This window comes from Marmota monax, unplaced genomic scaffold, assembly GCF_021218885.2.
Source record: "Marmota monax isolate L192 unplaced genomic scaffold, Marmota_monax_Labrador192_F-V1.1 WCK01_AAM20220418_F8-fsc00015, whole genome shotgun sequence".
NCBI lineage: Eukaryota > Metazoa > Chordata > Mammalia > Rodentia > Sciuridae > Marmota > Marmota monax.
In genome coordinates, this window is record NW_026692194.1 from 13425588 (window position 1) to 13449970 (window position 24383).

Here is a 24383-nt window from a genome sequence, read left to right on the forward strand (position 1 = left end):
TTGGCACATAGTGATAAAAGCAGAACATTTTGTTGTTGTTGATTTTCCTGTTGTTTTCAGGTCCCCTACACATACTGCATCCTTACTCCCTGCACAGGGCATGGGGCCCCACCACCTGCCCATGCACACAACTGTTTGATCCCTCTGCCCAGAATGTTCCACCAGGGCTCTGCTTGGGCAGCCTCCTTTTCACCATGCAGCTCTCACCTCAGAGGTCACCTCCATGGAAAAGAACTTTCTTGACCATCCCCCCAAAAGAAGGAAAACCATCACTATTCATTTCCTTCCTGGCACTTACTATTATCTGAAAACATCTAGTCTACTTATCGTGGGCCTCCCCACAAGAAATTTAACCTTATCTCTTGGTCACTGCTGAATCTCACTTTCTGGAACAGTGCCTGGTACACATAATAGGTACTAAATAATAAAGGCTAAATAAATGAAAAATATATGCATATATCTCTGTATAAAGACACTCTCTATAACAAGATTCATAATAGCAAAAAAAAAAACTGGCAAAAACCTGAATTCTAGTAACAGATGAATAATAAATAATCCATGATTTATCCATGAAGCAGAATATTCTGTGGTGACTTCAAAGAACATTTACTGCCATGAAAAAACAACCACAGTACACTATATTGTGGAATTAATTTTTTTTTAAGTTGCAGAACAATAGGTATGGCATGACCCCATGTTTACAAGTGATAGTTGGATCCTTTTTACAATAGTATTATATGTATTCTTTTTTTAAGATTTTTTAAAAATTTTTTTAGTTGTTGATAGACATTTATTTTATTTATTTATATGCAGTGCTGAGAATCGAACCCAGTGCTTCACACATGCCAGGCAAGTGCGCTAGCACTGGGCCCCAGCCCCAGCCCAGATTAACTGTATTCTTAATGTGTGTTTGTGTGTGTGTGTGTGCGTGCGCGCATATGTTTATACACAAGGAAAAATGTATAGGACTAAGGTATTTAAAAAATAGGATAGCTGGTGCAGTGGTACATACCTGTAATCCCAGCAGCTCAGGAGGCTGAAGCAGGAGGATTTTGAGGTCAAAGCCAGCCTCAGCAACCTGGCGGGATTAGCAATTCAGTGAGACCCTGTCTCTAAATAAAATACAAAAAAGGGCTGAGAATGTGGCCCAGTGATTAAACATCCCTGGATTCAATCCCCAGTACCAAAAAAAAAAAAAAAAAAAAGAATGAACCCTAATGTAAACTATGGATTTTAACCAATGATCACGTATTAATATGGGCTCATCAATTTTCACAAATGTGCTGCACTAAGGCAAGTTGTTAATAATAGGGGATCTGGGGTGTTAAGGGATTTAAGGAGATACATGGGGAAAACACTGTATTTGTCACTCAATTTTTCTGTAAACCAAAACTGCCCTAAAAACTAAAGCATATTGATTTTTTTTATTTATTTTTTTTTTTTAATTTTTTTTATTGGTTGTTCAAAACATTATAAAGCTCTTCACATATCATATTTCATACATTAGATTCAAGTTGGTTATGAACTCCCAATTTTACCCCAAATACAGATTGCAGAATCACATCGGTTACACATCCACATTTTTACATAATGCCCTATTAATAACTGTTGTATTCTGCTACCTTTCCTATCCTCTACCATCCCCCCTCCCTCCCCTCCCATCTTCTCTCTCTACCCCATCTACTGTAATTCATATCTCTCCTTGTTTATTTTCCCATTCCCCTCACAACCTCTTATATGTAATTTTGTATAACAATGAGGGTCTCCCTCCATTACCATGCAATTTCCCTTTTCTCTCCCTTTCCATCCCACCTCATGTATCTGTTTAATGTTAATCTTTTCTTCCTGCTCTTCCTCCCTGCTCTGTTCTTAGTTGCTCTCATTATATCAAAGAAGACATTTGGTATTTGTTTTTTAGGGATTGGCTAGCTTCACTAAGCATAATCTGCTCTAGTGCCATCCATTTCCCTGCAAATTCTATGATTTTGTCATTTTTTAGTGCTGCGTAATACTCCATGGTGTATAAATGCCACATTTTTTTTATCCATTCATCTATTGAAGGGCATCTGGGTTGGTTCCACAGTCTAGCAATTGTGAATTGTGCTGCTATGAACATCGATGTAGCAGTATCCCTGTAGTACGCTCTTTTAAGGTCTTCAGGGAAAAGTCCAAGAAGGGCAATAGCTGGGTCAAATGGTGGTTCCATTCCCAGCTTTCCCAGGAGTCTCCATACTGTTTTCCAGATTGGCCGCACCAGTTTGCAGTCCCACCAGCAATGTACAAGAGTACCCTTTTCCCCACATCCTCTCCAGCACTTGTTGTTGTTTGACTTCATAATGGCTGCCAATCTTACTGGAGTGAGATGGTATCTTAGGGTGGTTTTGATTTGCATTTCTCTTTTTTTAAAGAAATTAATGCTAGTGCTGGGGATATAGCTCAGTGGTACAGTGCTTGCCTAGCATGTGTCAAGCCCTAGGTTGATCCCCAGCACTACAAAAAGTAAAAAGTAATTAGTCCTGTTATGCATTTTTTTCATTAAATTTGGTTACCTTAATAAATTCACATATATAAAATGTGAATTTTAAAGCAAAATTCATACATTTAAAGACTTAAATGTTAATATAATCTGTAATATTACAAAGGAAAATAAATGATAGTATTTGAGGTCAAATGTGGTGTTAGAACTCCAACCTTACCAAGATAGTTTCTAAAAAATGAGAAATTATACCCCAATGATTCAAGTGTATGAATTGCCAAGATCATTGTAATATCATAAATAGCTAATAACAAAAAGATAGTTTCTAGTATCCTATTAATGTATATCAGATAGATTACACAACATATTTTCCAAAATTACAGCTACTCAATGAATTTTTTTTCCTGAAAAACATCCAAGTCTTCTATATCATCATATGACATCCAATGGAACCCTCTTAATAGCCCCATCTATTTGTGTGAAAAGGACCTTGGTGAATAACGCATAAAAGATATTAGCAAAATGCTTTGAGTTTACTGGATGAAAAATCTAGGAAAAAGTAGTAATTCTTGTTACATAGAAATTCATACCATTAATGGTCTTCCAGAGAAAAACTATTTTAAAAAATATTAAATAACTACCAGGCATAATGGCACACACTTGTGATCCCAGCTGCTAGGGAAACTGAGAAAGGAGGATCGCAAGTTCAACACCAGCCTCAGCAACTTAGTGAGACTCTGTCTCAAAGTAAAATTTAAAAAGGGCTGGGGATGTAGCTCAGTGGCAGAGTACTTGCCTAGCATGTGAGAGGCCTTGGGTTCACTCCCCAGTACTGTTTTAAAAATTAAATAATTTTGAATCTGACTCCCCCCAATTGTTCATAAATCTACTGCTTCATTCCAATCGACTACAATAACAGCTACAACATTCAAAACAATGTCATTTCACAAAGCAGAATCTGGTTCAAATTTCATGTTTTATACAAATGCCACATATCTCTGGAAAAGGTAAAAACAACTCCACTGGTGAACAGGCCTATTCTAACTCTTGAACTGGGAACACTGCACATGGTCAGCTCTATAGAACCGCAGAATCTTAGCGGGACTGGACCTGGGAGGTCACCCAGTCTAACACACCATTCAACTAGTCAGACTTTTACAACACCCTTAACTTGTTAGATACCTACACAGAAGCTAGCAAACACTTCTGTGAAGGGTCATATAGTAAATGCTTTAGGCTTTGTGGCCATTTAGTCTCTGTTACCACAACTCAACTTGGTTGTTGAACCATAAAAGCAACCACAGGCAAAACATAAATAAATGGGAGTGGCTGTGCTTCATTAAAACTGTATCTACAGAACAAGCAGTTGGCCAACTCTGGCCAACATGCTGTGTGTTGCCAATCCCTGATCTAGACTGCTTTGAGTTAATGATAAAATTCCACCATTAAGTACATTAGATGGTCTATAGAAAAAAAATTATTTTATCAGGGCTAGCAGAAACAAGCAAATGCACCCATTACTACAACCACAATTCCTGCCTTCTGGGTTGTAGAACATCTATCCATTTTCATGTATCAGCCCTTCAATACTTGATGTAAACTATCGTGATTCCCTGAAGTATTTTTTTCCCCAGCCAAATATCCCCCATGCTTTCAAGCATTCCTTCTATTATGAAATGGTTTTCCAGACATGGAACCATTTGATCATCTCCTTGTATACATACACCAGTCCTTAACAATCCTTTGAAGTACAGGAGACAGATACAGGACATATGGTTTTAAAAATCTGTAGCAATCAAGATGTAATTTTAATTTTAGAATTTGGCTCACTGTCTCCAAATACAATTGGTTTTTGCTGTGCAAAATTACCATGCGGTCTTTAAGAAAAATATATTATGTGAGGATTTAAAGGCTTATGCCCAGTGTCATAATTCTATACATTAATTTAAAATGATTACTAAGAAATAGAAAACATTTTTAATTTTGCCCCAAAAAAGTAGGTTTAAAGGAACAATAGATTTGAAATAGTTCCTATGCATCAAAAAATGTTGACAGAACTCACCTCTACAATTGGAATCATATAGTGCAATTTGCAAAAGAAAGTTATCAGTTATTCTTTCTGAGGAAATAAAACACAAAAGAGGAAAACAAACACATACACATCTGCAGTGAGTCCTTGGACGCTTCTGGCTTGTTAGTAAGACAGAACGGGGCTGCTATAATCACAGCCAGGCTGTCTCTAAGTAACAGTCCCTGTGGTATTCCACATTTCTAAAATCTGGGAACAAACCAAATTCATATTTTTAAAGACATTTTAACTCTACTTTCTGTACTTCAGCATCATGGCATTTTTTAAGGTTTTCTTTTTTTAATAACTAGAAGAAAATAAGGATATATATTTTAAAATGTGCCACATTTTGCCTGATCTTATAACTATTTCTGTAATATCTCTTATGTAGTTCAATTTTCTGATAACTCAATTCCTTAAATAGTATGTTGTACCACAGAAATAAATTCATTCTTTAAAACCTAAATATGTTTATTTGTAATGACATCACATCTCACAATGTTGGCTAAACTTAATTTACATTCTCCAGTGTCTTCTTCCTGCTTGCTTGTCATTACACAAGCTCTCCCTGGATAATCCCATTCACGTGTATGGCCTCAAATCTATCCACATAATCATGGCAACCAAATTTATTGCTCTAGCCCAATTTTTCTGCAAGGACATAGCTAGGAACCTTGTGGCATTTCTACCCAAATAGTCCAACAGCCACTAAACAAGCACAAAGTGGAGCACCATGTGTCTTATAGTGGTGAGAATATTTACTGAGTGCTGACTATGTGCCAGGTACCATCCTAAGTGCTTTACATGCATTTTCTCACTTAATTTTCATAGTGCAATTACAAAATGGCACATTTATCTTCTTTTATCTGAAATCCCATGAAAATTACAGCATCAAAATATGAAAGATACAGCAGACATTGTTTATTGAGCACTCGGTACACTTTCCCTTCCCTTCTCCCTGGCCAGAAGAACATCAATCTTGTTCAGTGTATTAATATGCCAACCAGTTTCCCAGTCTCCCTGTCACATAGCAAGGAGTAACCATATGATGCTGAGCAAAGCAATGAAGCACAAGTAGATGTCTGTTTGGGGGTGGGCCAGGGAATGCAGCACAAACCTTACCCTTTCCTTCTGTCCTTCTTCTTGACTTACTTGTATTATATGCAGCTGCACTTTCCCCTTTTTGACCAATAAGGAAAGGCCAAGATAATCACCAAGATGTTGGTCCTGAGATCACTGAGCTACTGAACCAAGGCCAGTAACCAAGTACCTCCAGATTTCTTGACTGAAAAAAAAATGAACTCTTATTTGTTTTAACCATTTTAAGTCCAACTTTCTGTTAATTTGCAGCTGAAAACATTCCTGATACAAAACTATAAACTTAACAAGATTTTGACAAATATTTATATGAAGAAAAGCAGATGGAAAGCAGTAAAACAAAGAATGCTTCAGCCTAAAGGCCTGGAAAAATAATTAGAAGCAAATCAGCTCACCCCATGGAAGCCCAGAAGACTCGCGATTTGGAGATACCAGGTAATGCAGAGGATAGGACCCTCAGATTTGACATCTGGAGGACCCCAACAAAAAGACCCGCTCCCTACTGTTCCTCAAGTTCACAAGTCTACAATTACATGTTGGAAGGTTTCCTTCAACTCCTATTTATTCCTGGCTGTCTGTTTTTATTTGTGACTAAATTACTGACAATATGATTTAAGGAAAGTCTGCAATATGACATAAAAAAAGAAAACACTTTTTAAAAAAAGCAAAACATTTTTAAAAATGCAAGGAGAAGAGAGAGAAAAGAAAATGAGCCTAGAGGACACATAAATAATGCAAAAAGCAGAAGAAATTTTCAAAAAGAAAAACACAAGTAATATCCTCAAAGATATTTGAAAAATAAAAGAATGATATGCTATGAAATAAAGCTGGCTAATATACACTAACAGAAATAAACAAAAATAATAGAAAGGTTGAAAGACAAAATTAAGGCAACTTCCCAGAGAATAATGTTAAGAAACAAGGTACAAAAATGTTGAAAATCAGAGGATCAGGTTCACATAGAAGTTCTGAAAAAAAGAATCGAGAGTGGGGGAGGTAGAGGAAACGTCAAAGAACAAATATTCTCTCAGAGAAAGGGGAAGTCTCAGACCTTCTTGGTAAGAATGTCAATTAGGACAACCATTATGAAAAACAGCATGGAGTTTCCTCAAAAAAAAAAAAAAAAAAACTAGCATTAGAACTACCACATCATCCAGCAAGTCTACTACTGGGTGTATATCCAAAGGAAACAAAATCAATTATGTCAAAGAGACATATGCACCCCCCATAATCATTGCAGCACTCCTCATAATAGACAAGAAATGGAACAACTAAGCGTCCATCAGGTAATGAACGGATCAAGAAAATGTAGTACATATACAGCATGGAATACTATTTAGCCATAAAAAGAATTAAGTTCTGTCATCTGCAACGACATGGATGGAAGTGGAAGATGGTATGTTAAGTGAAATAAGTTAGGTACAAAACACCACAGGATCTCACTTTTATGTGGAAGTGAAAATGTTGATCTCACAAAAGTAGAGAAAAGGATAGTGGTTACCAGAGCCTAGGAATTACATGGATAGGAGAAATAAACTTCTAATGTTCTATAACACAATACAATAACTATGGTGACAACAATTAGCTGTATATTTCAAAGTAGCTAATAGAGAGGATTTTGGATGTTCTTGTTACAGATGAACAAGAAATGTTCACATCATGAATATACCAATCCTGATCTGACCATTATACATTGTATATGTATTGAAATATCATACTCTATCCCATAAATATGTACAAGTATTATGTGTCAAGTTTAAAAATATATTTTAATATATATTAAATATATGTTAATATATATTAAATACTAATATAACATATAAATCACTATATGTGTGTACACATACACACACACACACACACATACATCACTCTCCTCTTCCAAGACACCAGCATTTAAAGTTAAATTAAAATATGCACAAAAGCAGGTGATTATAAGAATGCAGAAAAAGAGGGATAAACTGAGCATCTAATGAGTTTTCTGAGAGGAATAAACAGTTGTAACACACATTCCTTTGCACTCAAGTGACATCAAACCTCTTTTAACATCAACACTAGAATTTTTGGTACTATGCCTCCAAAATTCTGAGCAGATTATTTTTACCATAGAATTTTTTATGACTCAATCAGCCAAGTATGAAGGTAAATGATGCAAATTTTCTTTCATGCACTTTCCTTGAAAGAATTCCTTTCTCTTATGGAAAACCATGTTTCTGAAAAATAAGAGAATAAACCAAGAAAGATGTAAACACAAGATTAAGGAAACAGGCGCCTGCTCCACAGAAAAAGCAAAGGGAAGCTCCAGAGTGGCAGCTGTGCAGCATATCTAGACCCAGACTGGGAGGAGACAGGCCTAGGGGGAATCGCATGATTGACAGGTTATGTGATGCACTTTGATGCTTGAAGGTAAATTTGTTGTGGGGCTTAAAATATATATAGACAGGTACATAGAATTTCAGTTTAAGAAACATAGTAAAATATTAGATGGAACAGCATGAAATTGCTGTTTTACAGGTTTTGTGGGTTTCATTGTCAAATATTGGTGATTCCATATCAGTTACCTGGATTTACAGGTGATTAAATGATGGTGGAAATTTGCTTTAAATGCTCTAAAGATAACAAAAACAAAAGAAAAGTTGGAGGGATATATGAAACAAGAATGTCAGAAAGTTAACTGTTATTGAAACTGGGTAACTAGCACAGAGGTTTCACAGTCCTGTTTACTCTCTTTTAAAAAATTGTAATAGGAGAAAAGCATGACAACACAAAAATGTATAACATTTCAATTTTTTCAGACAGCAGGAGGAATTTCCACTTAGCAATAGTCATATAAAATCCAGTTATAGGGACTGGGGTTGTGGCTAAGTGGTAGCATGCTCGCCTTGCATGCATGAGGCACTGGGTTCGATCTTCAGCACCACATAAAAATAAAGACAATAAAGTCCATCAACAACTAAAAAATATTTTTTAAAAAAATACAGTTATAGAACTAATGAACACAGAAAAAACAAGGATCAATTAAAGAACTCACGTATACAAAAGTGGGGAAGGAGACAGAGACAATTTCACAACCCCACTCTACCCCATCCTTTCTAAATTGACTCCACTGACTCTAGACTACACTAGAAAGAGCTTATCCAAGTTGTTGCAATTCCTGAGATCCAAAACCCAATGAAAGAACCACTTTTCTCTGCCCATCAATTCTATTCCAGTTTATATATTTTTCTTGTCCAATCTAGATTCCAAGATTCGTAATTATACGCACACTTTTGTAAATACCTTTAAGTCCTTGCTCTCTCAGTTTCTGCTCTTTGAAACTGGCAGTTTTTTAAAGTAAAGTACAGTTATAATAAGACTATTACTTACTTGTAAATAGTAAATACCAATTTAGTAGTAAATATTTTCTATTTGACAGTAAAATATGCTATGTAATAGTTTAGTTGTTGACATCACTGTTGAAAGTTTGAGATCAGGAATATAAGGCACAGATGCCTATTATCACTACTCTTCTTACTCAATATTGCACTTGAAGACCTAACCAGAAGCATGATGAGAAAAAGAAATAAAAGATAAAAGGACTGGAAAAAGGAGAAATAAAGTTCTCACTATTCTCAGATGATATATAAGATCAGCTACATAGAAAATTCAAAATAATCTATATACAAATTATTAGCACCAATAAGTGAGTTTAGTAAAGTTGCTGGAAATAAGGCAATATGAAAAATTCAATTGTATTTTATACATTAGCAATAAAGAAAAAATAAAATGCTTAAATAGATAGTATTTATAATACATCCAAACTATCAGATACAAGCAGGGAGATATGCGAGGCCTTTATGCAGAAAATTATATCATACTATTTAAAGAACTGAAGAAGAACAAAATAAAGAAGAGGCTTCTTACATTTGGTACATAAATTCTTCCCAAATTTATCTATATACTCAATGCAGTTCCAGCAAAATTCCAACAGATTGTGGACCTTGACAACTAGATATATAAAACTTACAATGCAAAAGTACTAGAATAGCCAAGGCAATCTTGAAAAAGAATAAATTGGAATAACTTGTCTACCAGTTGTCAAGACTTACAATAAAAATACAATAATTAATATGGTATGGTATTAATACAAGGATAGAAAAACAGACCAGTGAAACAGGATAGAGAATCCAAAAGTAGACTCATGCCTATGACCTACTTGATCCAAGGTGCTATGGTAGGGGAAAGAACTTTGCTTTAATCTAATTCATCAACCTGTGGGTTCATACCTCACACATATTATGTGTTCTAGTTCACTACAAAAACTTTAAAGAACACATAAATGTATTGATTCAAACTAAAAATAAAAATTGTAAAGTGCTTCTGAATAATGAAGTCAGTTGTTACAAACCACTGGTACAATGAACATAAAGAAACTAATGTGGCACACAAATCAATTATATTAGGTGAAGAGACCAAGTTCTGCCATTAAAAAGAGAAACGTTCACATTGTGTTAAAATAATCAAAAAAGGACAAAAATACAGAGAATAACATAAAACGCATAGGAAATGTAAAAAAGAAAGATGAAATGGCAGGGAGCAATTGAACTGGAAAGGATTAAACAAAATAATAGCAAACACTACAGTCATGTGCTGCATAATGATGTTCAGTCAACAACAGAACATACATATGATGGTGGTCCCAGAAGATTACAATGGACCTGGAGAGTCCTATCACCTAGTGACATTATGGCCATAATAACTTCGTAGCCCAATGCATAACGTATTTGTGGTGATGCTGATGTAAATAAATCTTTTGTACTGCCACTTGTATAAAAGTATAGTGTACACAATTATGTACAGCACATAATACTTAATGATAAATGACTGGTATTCGTATGTATTTACTATACAATAGTTTTATTGTTACTTTAGAGTATACTCCTTCTACTAATTAAAAAATGTTAATTCCCCAGCACAGTGATGCACACCTGAAATTCCAGAAACTCAGAGGCTGAGGCAGGAGGATCTCAAGTTCAGGCAAGCCTGGATAACAGCAAGAACCTGTCCAAAATAAGAAATATAAAGGGCTGGGGGATATAGCACACTAGTAGAGCACCCCTGGGTTCAATCCCTAGTAGTGAACAAAAAACAGCACCAGGTATGCCATGTGTGTGGTCCTGGGTTCAATATCTAGCACTTCAATAAATACATAAATGCAAAAATTATGGCAATAAATTTGAAAACCTAGAAAAAATTGGGTAATTTCTTAGCAAAATATAAAAGAATCTAAGCACCACCAGTGGAAAACCCAAATACACTAATTACCACAGACTAAGTTAGAAATGTGTTTGAAGGTCTATATTGAGATGGTATCAGGACCACCTGATTTCATAATTTGTTTCAGCTAATCTAACTTAGAACAATATTCTTTTTTTTTTTTTCAGAGTGGAAAGTAGAAGTTTATTAAAGGACAGCAGAAAAGACTTCTCCCGGAGGAAGAAGGGGACCCAAGAGGTGGAATCCCAGAACAATATTCTAACAATATTTGAATTATCCCAGAATAAATGAAAAGATGGAAAACTTCCTAACGTGTTTTATGAAGCCAAAATTTTAACATTAAAACTTGATAGAGTACCAAAAATAAAATCATAGTCTCATTTATAAACATAGATGTATAAGTTCTAAACAAAATATTAGCCAAGCAATATTAGGTAATAACTCAAAAAAATAACACACTGGGGGCTGGGACTGTAGCTTAGTGGTACAGCACTTGCCTCACATGTGTGAGGCACTGGGTTCAATCCTCAGCACCACATAAATAAATAAAACAAAGGTATTGTGTCCATCTACAACTAAAAATTAAGAAAAAATAATAACACACTGGAATCAACCAGAGCTTAATTCCAGGAATACAAGTGAAATTCAATGTGATAAAGTGTGTTTATGAAAAACCAACAGCAAATATCTTTCCACTTGGTGAAACAGTAAAACTATTTCAAATAAAATAAAAAACAGACAAAGATGCCTGCTATTACTATTATTAATCAACATTGTTATGGCAGTACTACAAATGAAATAAACACTGAGAAAAAAAATGCATTATTTTTTACAAATTGCCAAATTATATATATTTAGAAACACAATGAAATATAATTTTTAAAAACTAGTAGAATTGATAATAATAGTTGATAAAGTAACACTATGATGTAAAATAAATACACAAAGTCATTGGGCTTTCCATATTCAAGCATAAACACCTAGAAACAGAATTAGGAAAAAATATTCCATATACAATAATGAAGCTATCAGTAAAATACAAAGGAGTAAACTTATGTAGAAAAGTACAAAACTTATATGAAGAAAATCATATTAAAGGATAAATTTTAAAATCTAACCAAATGGAAAGACATTCATATTCTTATATGGGAAGATATAATAGCATAAAAATGTCAATTCTCTTGACATCATAAAAATGCCCAACTAGAAATTTGGCCCAAAATACAGGGCCAATAAACACATGCTGCACATGTTTAAGTTTCCAGAAGAAAATCAAATGTGGAGAGAGGTTTACACAAGGGACAACTGGGCATGGAAACCCACCAGGCTCTACCCCTCTTCGATTCCACTGCTTGCGGGACCAGTTGGGAGAAATGCTTCTGGTCAGGAACTTGGAAGGGCAGAGGCGGGAGAAATTGGAGACTGAACCAGAAAACGTGGGGTCTGCAGGTGATGTAGGAGACTAAGAATTGGCTCCCCCACCATATGAGTTGAACTCAGGGATGATCCCTGGGGTACAGTCTTGGAGCGTGGACCAGCAAGTACCAGGCGCTGGAGATGCACTGACTTAAAATCTCTAGACCAATTGGCATTCAGCAAAGAGCCTGGAGCCTGCAGAAGACTAAACCCTGCCTCCAGGAATTCCACCTACCGGATTACCTCTCTCACTCCAGCAATCCAGAGGGTGGAGCATCACACTCCTAAAACCTCTGAGAAGCTGAGAAGAAAGAAAGAAATTCACAGCCATAACCCATTCACAGCCATAACCCAACAGTAGGCAGGTACTCAAAGAATACTGCTTCAAATTCATTTTGGAGGGGACTATATTTCATCTCTGGGTGTCAGTAGGTGCCATTCATCCTCAATGTGGGGACAAGAATCTGTGCCCTATTACCTCAGGTTGTCACAGAGAATATATTTGAGTGTCAACTCCTGTGTGGCGTCACTTGATAGTTACAGCTCTTATCAAGAATGACATATATAGAAAAAAAAGAAAATCAAGGGAAAAAATAAGAATGACATATATAGGCACCAATCACTCAATGATCTCCCCATGTGACATAACTTAAAACCAATTTCTAGCTTAAACTCTCATCATAGCTTCCAGAAATAAATTCAACTCAGAGAATGATGAGACTGTGTCTTCTTTGTCCTAATTAATCAATGGAAAGTTTATTATTAAGGAAAGATCATTTCAACTCATAATTTGATCACATCAGACTAGGAGGGAATCTCTAAATTGGTATCAAATACCAACAAATAGGTTCCCTCCTGATCTCTCAGTATAATAAATTTTTGTATTCTAAGTATATATTCTTATCCTTGAAAATTCAAGTTCTTCTTTTTGCTTTTACTTTTATTTTTATTTTTTTAATTTTTTGGTACCAGGGGAGCTTAACCACTGAGCCACATCCCCTGTCTTTTTACTTTTTAAAACAGGGTCTTGCTAAGTTTCTGAGGCTGATCTCAAACTTGTGATCCTCTTGCCTCAGCCTCTCAAACAGATGGGATTACAGGTGTGTGCCACCATGGTCTGCTCATTTGTATTTCTAAATATTCATTACCACTTATTCCAACTTCTCTGGAAATTGATGAAGGTTAAGAATGTTGTACATTTGAACTTAGGGACTATAATGGATTACATTAAAAATATTTATATGTCAGTGATAAACTGTTATTAAAATGTCAATATTCAATTTCTATTGTTTAACTGTTAATTTTAGGAATATTTAATAAAATGTTTACCACTTATAAAATTTAAAAAAAAAAAAAGAATTCTTCAACTTTTCATCAAAAAAAAATTTTTTTTTCACTGTTTAATTGTGACCTTTAAGTACATGGACATTTATACAGTTTCCTTTTTTTTTTTTTCCTTCTCATGTCTAGCATTTTTAAAAAAATATTTTTTTAGTTGTAGATGGACACAATACCTTCATTTTGTTTATTTAGTTTGTTTATGTGTTGCTGGGGATTGAACCCAGTGCCTCACACATGCTCGGCAAGAGCCTACAGCTGAGCCACAACCCCAGCCCCTCATGTCTAGCATTTTTGAAGCCAATTATTTTACATGGATTAGTTTTTTTGTGAACTAGAATATTTGATTAGTATATTTTAGTTTTGTTTTATATTCTTTTAATTTTTTATTTAAATTTTTTCTTTATGTATATTTTTTCTCCTACCTGGTTCCCTTGATTCTCTCTTCTCTTCTGCTAACAGCCAATCCCTATTATTCTCCCCATCACCCTTCTTTTAACCTTTTACTTCTGTCTTCTCTCCTCCTCCCTCATAATCATCACACCCTATATCACTTCTGTTCTCTCCCTGTCCACCATTTGAAAACGTAAACCCTTTTGCAAACTTGCTGTTATTATAGGCTATACCTGATCATATAATTTCTGTTCATTATTACAATTAACATTGTAGACATCATAGTAGGAACTATTTGGTTTAATGCTGTAAATTATTTGCATTGGTTGTTGTTATTACTTGTCTCCCCCTAAACTGTGAGGTACTGGAAACCTTCACAGACACCATAAGTCCACAGAATAGAAGAAACTCTACTGCCTCAGAAACTCTACTGTTAGTTGGGTAGACACACAAACAACATGAAAAAGCAAGAGAACAAATCACCCCAAGCAAACCAAGATACTCTGATAACAGAATCCATCAATACCACGGTGGTAGAAATGTCAGAGAAGGAGTTTAGAATGTACATCATTAAATTGATCTGTGAAGGAAAGGATGATGTAAGAGAGCAAATACAGGTAGCAAAATAAAAAGATGGGGAGATAAAGAGATCTCAATAAAGAGAGATTTTGAAAAAAAAAAAACAGAAATTCTTGAAATGAAGGAAACAATAAACCAAATTAAAAATTCAGTAGAAAGCATCACCAATATACAAGTCCACTTGGAAGAAGTGGCAAAGAAGACAAAATATATAATCTTGAAAATAGAGTTGACCATGGAGAGAAGATGTTAAGAAACCATGAAAAGAACTTCCAAAAATTATGGGATAACTGAAAAGACCAAATTTAAGATTTATCAGGCTAGATGAAGGCATGGAGATACAAACTAAAGGAACGCACAATCTTTTCAATTTAATAATACCAGAAAATTTTCCAAAGCTAGAGAATGAAACGGAAAATTAAATACAAGAGGTTTATAGGACCTCAAATATGCAAAATTACAACAAACCCACATCAAGGCATATTATAATAAAAATGCCTAACATTCAGATTTTCAAGGCTGCAAGAGAAAAAAAAATCAGATGTATAGAGGGAAATCAATTTGGGTGTCAGCTGATTTCTCAGCCCAGAACCTCAAAACTAGGAGGTCCTGGAATAATATATACCAAGCTCTGAAAGAAAATGGATGCCAACCAACAATCCTATATCCAGCAAAATTAAGCTTCAGATTTGAATATGAAATAAAAACCTTCCATGATAAACAAAAATCAAAGGAATTCGCAACCAGAAAGCCTGCACTTTAAAATATTCTCAACAAAATATTCCATGAAGATGAAATTAAAAAAAAAAAGTAAAAACCAGCAAAGGAAGGAACTACACTAAAAAAATAGTCAATCAAAGAAGAAACTAATTCAAATTAAAAACTAGAAATAAACAAAAATGACTGGGAAGATAAATCATATCTCAATAATAACCTTGAAGATGCTCAAGCTAACTAATAATTAGAGAATTGCAAATTATAGTGAAATAACAATCACCCAATAGCCAATCAGATAAAAAGAAAAATTAGAGAGCAATCATACCCATTGCCAACAACATGAGGAGGAAATAACATAAATTGTTTACAGCTGCTCTAAAAGCACTTTGATGAATTTTTTACATTAAAAATACACAGACACTTCAACCAACAAATCATGCCCCTGGGAATCAATCCCATAAAAATAAATTCAATAGGGCTGGGGTTGTGGCTCAGTGGTGGAGCATGTGTGGGGTATTGGGTTTGATTCTCAGCACTGCATATAAATAAATGAATAAAATACAGGTCCATCAACAACTAAAAAAGTTTTTTTAAAATTCAATAATAAAACGTTGATTGTAGTATTAGTCTTATTGTAAAAAACAAGAAACAAACACAAAAAGGGTTCCTAGCAATAGGTAATAAATAATGGTTTACCTAACTATGTAAGTTAAGCAGCCATTAAAAAGAATGAATTCGAGTTATACAGTTTGGCTCAGAAGGATTTTCTGGATATATCTTTGAGTGATAAAAGAGAGAGGTAACTTAGTAAGACCCTGTCTCAAAAAATACAAAGGGTTGAGGATGTAGCTCAGTGGTAGAGCACCCCTGGGTTCAATTCCAAGTAAGGAGGGGGAAAAAAAGTGAGGTCGAGAGAAGGGCATATACTATGATCCTATTATAAACATATGTGTGCCTACATGTGTGTGGGGGTGGGGGTGGGGGGACAGAGAGAGACCTAGAGAGAGTATGTGACCATGAAGACAAACACAGAAGGATACCAGCTTGCCAACACACATTTCTTACATGGTGTGTGTGGGGGGGGGGGGGGGGTAAAGAATGCAGAAGTTGAAAAGGGAAAAGGGGAACATGTGATATGATTTCATTCATGTTATGCCAATCACTCAAATGTCTGCTCTAATGTGGATTAGGAATACAACATGATTGGAATGGGCTTCCATCCTGCCAGGCACGGTGGCACATGCGTGTAATCCCAGCAACTCAGAAGGCTGAGGCAGAAGGATTCAAGGCCGGGACTGGGGTTGTGGCTCAGTGGTAGAGAGCTCGCCTAGCTCGTGTGAGGCCCTGGGTTCGATCCTCAGCACCACATAAAAATAAAATAAAGATATTGTGTCCAACTACAACTAAAAAATAACAAATATTTAAAAAAAAAAAAAAAAAAAAGAAGAAGGATTCAAGGCCAGCCTCAGGACCTTAGCAAGGCCGAAGGATCTTGTTAGACCATCTCAAAATAAAAAATTTAAAAGGGCTGGGGATGTGGCTCAGTAGTTAAGCAAACGTGGGTTCAATCCCTAGTACCACACACAAAAAAAATTTAAAAATAAAAAATAAAACATCCTCCACATGGCCTCCATTCTTAAACTACATCATGACCATTTGACATTTTCTCATCCATTGAACTTATCCATTCTGTACAATGTAAATCTCACAATCTTTTGTGCATTTTCTGGTAATTCTCTTGAAAAATACTATTGTTCATTAACTCTTTTTTAAAAAACATTTATTTTTTAGTTGTAGTTGGACACAATATCTTCATTTATTTTTATGTGGTGCTGAGGATCAAACCCTCTGCCTCACCTATTCGAGGCAGGCGCTCTACCAATGAATGAGCTATAGCCGCAGCCCTGTTCATTAACTCTTAACCCACATTTTGTGTAATTGAATTTTGGGGCTTTTTAAGCCAGAATGTGATTTTACACATAAATTTAAGTATGTACCCATATATAAATAAATTAGAAAACGTAAGGAGTTAGTCATTATATGTTTACTTATTTTAGAATGTCCCATAAAATGAAATACAAGTTACAGAAAATATGCATGAAGTATACCATTTCAGTAATAACAAGCAAAACCTTAACCATAAATGCACACTTAAATAACTTGAAGTGAAACAGAAAACTGTTAAAACTATTCACAAAGCCACTGGCACATGTTACATAAAGGGGCAGAGTACTATCACTGCCTTTATAACTCTCTGCCTTATATTTCTTAATTGTATAATAAGCCAAAAAGTAATGCTTTTAAAATCTGAATATATTAAGTAATGAAAACAGAGACAATTCATAATCAATAAAATAAAATAAAGTGGGTAATACTGTCTACCTCATAGGATCTGCTGTAAAGATTAAATGAGATAATTTATATAAAGTGCTTAGCATATTCCCCAATATGTAAATGCTTAAAAAATGATAGCTATTTTTTATTTAAAAAAAAAAAGACTACAAAGAACATTAGAAACGATGAAGCTGAAGAGACAAAGCCTTTGAAAATGACATTGTGTCCACAGGACACTATTCCCCATATTACTGAATCTTATCTCCGTTGACTGCAAGAATTCATATGATGGTAACCTGAACACACTCTCATTGACAGTAAAAATAAAGTTGCAAGTAGATATATAAAGCACTTACATTAAAGGAGATGGTGATCTTTTTGCCTTGAAGATTACTTTAACCACCATTCCAAGGCTAAATGCTTCTATCCTAAAACTTCAAATGAGAAATATGTGGGCTCTGGACATTAGGGGAGACTCACCAGGACAAATTCATACAGAATGGGGAGTCATTCAGTTGCCTCTCCTGAGGCCTGCCCAAGGGAAATTCCTAAACAAGAAATTTCACCCTACCTCTGAATTTCTTTGCCAGCCCACCTAGAAATCTGAGTTTGTTTATAATCTACAAACTAAATCTGGCCCATCAGTACTATTCTTATTGTCCAGTGAAATTTACACACGTGTTATTAGTCTTATTACTCACATGGAATTGACCTTGTCTTCAGGACCTTGTACTTGGCCTGTCACGGTGCCTTTGCTGGTATTCTTCACCCAGCCAACCACTCCTATTTTCTTAGCTTCATCTTCTGTGTACTGGTTTCAGGAGAAAACAAAAGAGATGAAGTCAATCACGAAAAGTCTGAATTCATAAAATATTTTATTCCAATATTCAAAATGTTAACCTGATAATATTTTTATTCTAAAATATAGTCTATGCCAACGCTGGCAGAGCTGAACCAGTCACACCTCTATTTAATAGCAAGAACCTTTACTTAAATGGTATCTTCTATTAAATTCCACTTTCAGGACAACACATTACAAAAATAGAAACTAATAGTGGGAATTATTTCAGAACCAGTTTCTGTGATGTGTTTGGGGATCTATAAAATTCAGCCACATTGCCCGCAGGCCTGTGGACACTAAAATTGCATTGTCAATCTGATGCATTGTCATCAATCCAAGATTCTGAATCACTGACAAGAAACATCCTGTTATGATCAACATTAAGCATTCAAGGGCAGGAACAAAAACTAAAACACTGCGAAATTTCCAACAAAAATGAGGGAAAATAATTTTAACAAGAAAATTAAACTATCAAGAACACTAGCCTACCCAAGCTGGTTTGCAGAATTATCGTACATTAAAAGATTCTGATGAGTTTTGATGGCTCTGGATTTACCAGAAAAATGTTATAATTGTTTATAGATAAATTTCTCTTTCCTATGATTCATATATATATAGTTGTGAATGGACCTTTAGTTTTATTAATTTGTATGCGGTGCTGAGAATCGAACCCAGTGCCTCACACGTGCTAGAGAAGTGTTCTACCACTCAGCCACAACCCTAGCACCCCTACCCCCCGTGATTCTTAATAGTTTCTTTAAATTCTTTTCCCAGTTTCAAATTCAGTTATTCTACTAAAAATGAAAAAAAAAAACAAGAAACATTTTGATTTTGAATTATTTTAACCACATTATTCTAAAAATTCTTGTGGATCCAGCCAACCTGAAGTTTTCAAAACTATGCTCTTCACCTGCTTGGAGGCTAGGGTGGTTAAGATCTATACTCCACAGACCCAGCAAGATGAAGCAACATAAACCAAAATCATTTTATTAATTTTTAATTATTTTTATTTTACTTTTTACTATTTTCTACCAATTTTTGCTCAGATGGGTATAGGAATTGGCTCAGAATATAATTCAAGATAATTATGAAAATAGAGACAATCTGAGTTGTGGAGGATGGAGCTATCTCAATATATAGAGGCTTTACTGTTAAGAAAGTGTTGAAACTAACTCTCAGGGGTTGGGGACCAGAAACTTAATCAAGTGACTCCCAGCAGCAACAGTAGGTGAAAATACAAGCCACAGTTAACTTTTAGGAAAAGAGTATTTTAACAAATAAAAATTTAAAAAGAGAAAAAGGAAATATAACTGCTGAAAACCTGGGAACTGCTTTCATATTCAACATTAGCATTTTTCATTTTGCAGTGCTAGATATGCTCTCTTGCCTGGAGCATTTTTCTATCCAGAATACGTAAAAGAGCCCCTACTTTGTACTCAATATATCTGATCAGAATGTTTAATTCAAATCAACCAAGAGAGGTGCTTTTGAAATTCATAGAAAATATTAACTAATAAATAAGAAGGCTGTAATGTTTCTGACTATTTTTAAAGGACAGCTTTAATAAAACAGTAATTTCAATGAAATTCATTTACATCTTCATTTGCTGTCAAGGGCAGTAAATAAGGAGTAGGCTAGCACTATGCAGAAAATTGCACTGTCTCTGATTAAAAATAACAGGAAGCAAGTGAACAAAATAATAAAGTGTATTGACTTACCATTCTGAAGCAAACACCTGTATAAAAGAAAGATAAAAAGAAATGTCAGCATGTCTACCTTTTAAGAAAAAAACTATATTTTCTAACTTAATGTTCATCTATTTATTAGAGGGTAAGTAAAAGATAAATAAAACATTCAATATTTGAATGTATTCAAAGGGCATTGTTCAAAAGTATTCTCTTTAGCCAAACACAGTGGCCAATGCTTGTAATTTCAACAACTAGGGAGGCAGGAGGATCACAAGTTCCAGGACAGCCTGAGTAACTTAGTGAGACCATGACTTAAAATAGAAAATAAAAGGGGCTGGGGATGTAGCTCAGTAGTAAAGCACCCTAGGTTCAATTCCCAATACCAAAGTGTGTGTGTGTGTGTGTGTATATATATATATATATATATATATATACACACACACACACACGTATACACACAGATATATAAGGTGTAGGTATATAGATATATAGGTATACATGTATATATATATTTTTAAATAAAAAGAGAAGGTAAGTTTTTGGAGAAATATAATATAGTAACACTCTAAGACCAAAGTATAATGAAATTCTGAACTACATTTTGAATCTGTTGTAAAATGCTAAATAGAACAAAATGCTTATTATAAGGATAGTTGAGGATACTTAGCTTAAAATTTACCCATCCTTAGGTTTTAGAATTTCTTCTTTAAATGCAATAACTAAATTCAAGTTTAAATAAACATTTATATTTTCATTTTATTTCTGTTAGTAACTAGAACCAATGAAGCAAATATCAAGAAATGATATTCCTGACCATGACTGAGCTTCTGAAGCTTCAGTACTAATTAAATTAACTAAAATGGAAATAAGCCTTAGAATCTTTACAGTGTAGATTATATTATGTTCATATTTTAAATCATATAGGTTAGGTAAAGTTGCTGGTGCTGGTTATGTTTTCTCCACATAAACTGTGGTAGATGGGACTGTTCCATATTGATAATTACCATAGCATATTATACTTCAGTTATCCATCCTACAAAACTATGTGAGTGCCATCTTAGACATAAGTCAAGTAAGCTATGGGATTTCCTATACTAGGTTGTTTGGAACCAAACATTCATACTAGGAGAACAGGGCCCTAATTCAGGGGTAAAACAAGAGGCAAGCTGGTTCCAAATTATCAAGGATGTATGTATATAATTTGAGACCTGGTAGGAGAAAGGGAAGTCCTTCTTACATCTCTCCTGGGAATTGTAGCAATGATCCTAAACAACAGAGCTCAGGTCAGTCTTGCAAATTGCAACTTGGAAGACATTCAATCCAAAAGGATGCATAGAACTGGCTTCTCAGGAATAGATTTGCCCCACAGTTGAGATCCTACCTAAGAATTGGTTAAAATGGGTTTAAGAAGCATCAGGAATATGGCAGGTGCAGAAATACAGAGCTTGTTGAATACTATTTAGTTTTTATTCCCACCTACAGCACGTAAGAAATTTGGAAATCTTTTTCCAAATTGAAAAAAAAAGGAGTTTAAATTTAGAGGATAGAAGAGAGCATAGCAATTAAAAATATTTTTAGAATGTATAAACAACTATGGTAGATCCGCACAATGGACTACTCAGGAATCAAAAAGAAAGACCTATGGATACAAGCAACAATTTTATGAATTACATGTTGAATCAAATGCATTATGCTAAGCAAAGGAAGCCAGACTCACACATAGTGTGTAATCCCACATTCTGAAACAGGCAAAACTATAGACAGAAAACAAATTGGTGGTTGCCAACACCTAGGCATGGGGGGACAGTGCTACAAGGAAGCATGAGGAAACTTTTGGGGGGATAGAACTGTTCTTTATCTCAACTATGGTGGTTGTTACATTACTGTATGCATTGGTTAAAACTCATTGCATGTACAGCAAAAAGAATGAGTGTTACTGAATGTAAATTATACCTTGGTTGAAAAAAAAAATACATTATGAAGTCACAGGGGATAGAACAAGCTGGTCTCCAAAGAGGCCAAAAGATATTCTACACACAGCAATTGAGCCTGGTTAGGAGCATATAGAAGACTAGTAGTTTAGATATTTTTATAGTTTTGTAAGCAGATTTATAATAACTTTTCCTGATGGTAGTATATTGTAGTGCCAAATGAATATGAAGAAAATAGAGCAGCCAATCAATAAAGACAGGAGAATATCACAAATGGAATTTTTATAGGGCTATAAAAATATTTTTAAAGATACATGTAAAACTTGGAGGAAGGATGAGTAGGAAGTATTGATCTGAAGGAGAATCAGAAAGGCAATCTGCTGTACAGATGGAAGGAAAGACATTAGCTAGTAGATGATATAAAAGGAATCAGCAGAAAATTCAAGAAACTTCATGTCAACCCAGACCATATAAAAAAAGAAAGACACAACAGGAGGGAAATTCTACAGGCAATAGTCTGAAATATTTTCACTATATCAGTGAGGGGCTCTGAAACACAGTAAGATGTTGACCAATAAGTAGATTGACAGTTTGGGTCATGTTCCTCACCCATTCCTCAACAGTAAAAGTTTTGTGTATTAAAATAGCAACACCTGAAAGTTCTTATAGAAAATCAAATCTAGGACTCCTTCTCAGACCTACAGAAACAGAACTTTGTAGGTGGTATCCAGAAATATGGTTTTAACATAATTTCCAGATTATTCTTATGCACTGAAATTTAGAACCAGTAAGTGGCCCAAACTTACAGGAGATATAGGAGAGATCTGGAAAGGGTTTGTGTTCCAGGACAAGGACACATCACAAAAAGGAAAACCAAAATCTTATAGGGTACTGCACATGGGATAAATCTCCTACTGACTCTGGTCCAAGTTGTGTTGATGATAAGTCATGTACATGCATACCTGTTTTGTCTCACCTGTTTTACAAGTCAGCAACACTACATGAAAGAAACAATAGATGATGAAAAGGCAAAATCCACTCTCTAGCACCCTTCTTGGACCTGGAGTTGTAGCTGCCTAGGCAGCCTGTCTCTTAGATTGCTCCTTTCACCCTTATAACCTATTGCTAGAAATACTGGAGCTGCCCATAGAGGGAAGATGACGACACTCAACACAGTGAAGAGCAATCCTTTCAGCACATGAATCCCAAACAGCCCTTCCACCATCTATTCACTGATGAAACAAAAAAAAAGGACATTCGCTTTTTGTGAAGGGGATGTAAGAATTTTTATAAGAGGCATCAAACACAGATATTCTACAAATTATTTGTTGTCAGATTAAGGAAATTACCTAAATCGGTCTATTGACAGAATTTTTTTTTTTTACACAGACATAAGCTAGGATTCAGGCAACTCAAATATATTTAATAAGCATACAGTTAGACATTGATTATTCACTTGACAAAAATCATATTAATTGTCTAATTCTAAATGCAAGTAATGAGATGGGTATATAAGACATAGTTCCTGCATCTAGGAACTTAATCTAGTCAAGTGGGAGAGGTAGAAAAGTAAACAGGCTGAGTACGATTCCATTGTGTATATATGCCCATTTTTTTTATCCATTCATCTATTGAAGGGCATTTGGTTGGTTCCACAGTTTAGCTATTGTGAATTGTGCTGCTATAAACATTGATGTGGCTGTGTCCCTGTAGTATGCTATTTTTAAGTCGTTTGGATATAGACCGGAGGAGAGGGATAGTTGGGTCAAATGGTGGTTCCAGTCCCAATTTTCCAAGAAATCTCCATACTGCTTTCCATATCAGCTGTACCAATTTGCAGTCCCACCATCAGTGTATGAGTGTACCTTTTTCCCTACATCCTCACCAACACTTATTGTTGTTTGTATTCATAATAGCTGCCATTCTGACTGGAGTGAGATGAAATATTACAGTAGTTTTTGCAGGTAAATGGATGGAGTTAGAGAAGATAATGGTAAGTGAAGTTAGCCAACCCCCCCAAAAAAACAAATGCCAAATGTTTTCTCTGATATAAGGAGACTGATTCATAGTGGGTAGGATAGGGGAGCATGGGAGGAGTAGATGAACTCTAGATAGGGCGGGGTGGGAGGGGAAAGGAGGGGGCATGGGGTTAGAAATGATGGTGGAATGTGATGGACATTATTATCCAAAGTACATGTATGAAGACATGAATTGGTGTGAATATACTTTATATACAACCTGAGATATG

General features: G+C 35.1%; 1 protein-coding gene across 5 annotated transcripts in view; it reads right to left on the bottom strand.

The window, feature by feature from the left end:
- Positions 1-24383, bottom strand: part of Acyp2 (acylphosphatase 2) — a 155969-nt gene that overhangs the window by 117682 nt on the left and 13904 nt on the right. For 4 of the 5 annotated variants that reach the window (XR_006847108.2, XM_058573126.1, XM_046424034.2 and 1 more), the window contains exons 2-3: positions 20235-20251; positions 18377-18486 (exon numbers count right to left, since the gene is read on the bottom strand). Coding sequence is in view for 4 of the 5 variants with exons in the window: in XM_058573126.1 (XP_058429109.1) it covers positions 18377-18486; positions 20235-20251 (127 nt within the window). In the remaining variant the exon portion in view is untranslated. Of the gene's footprint in view, positions 1-2403; positions 5830-18376; positions 18487-20234; positions 20252-24383 lie in introns of those variants that run through there. The other variant, XM_058573133.1, reaches the window with a different exon arrangement.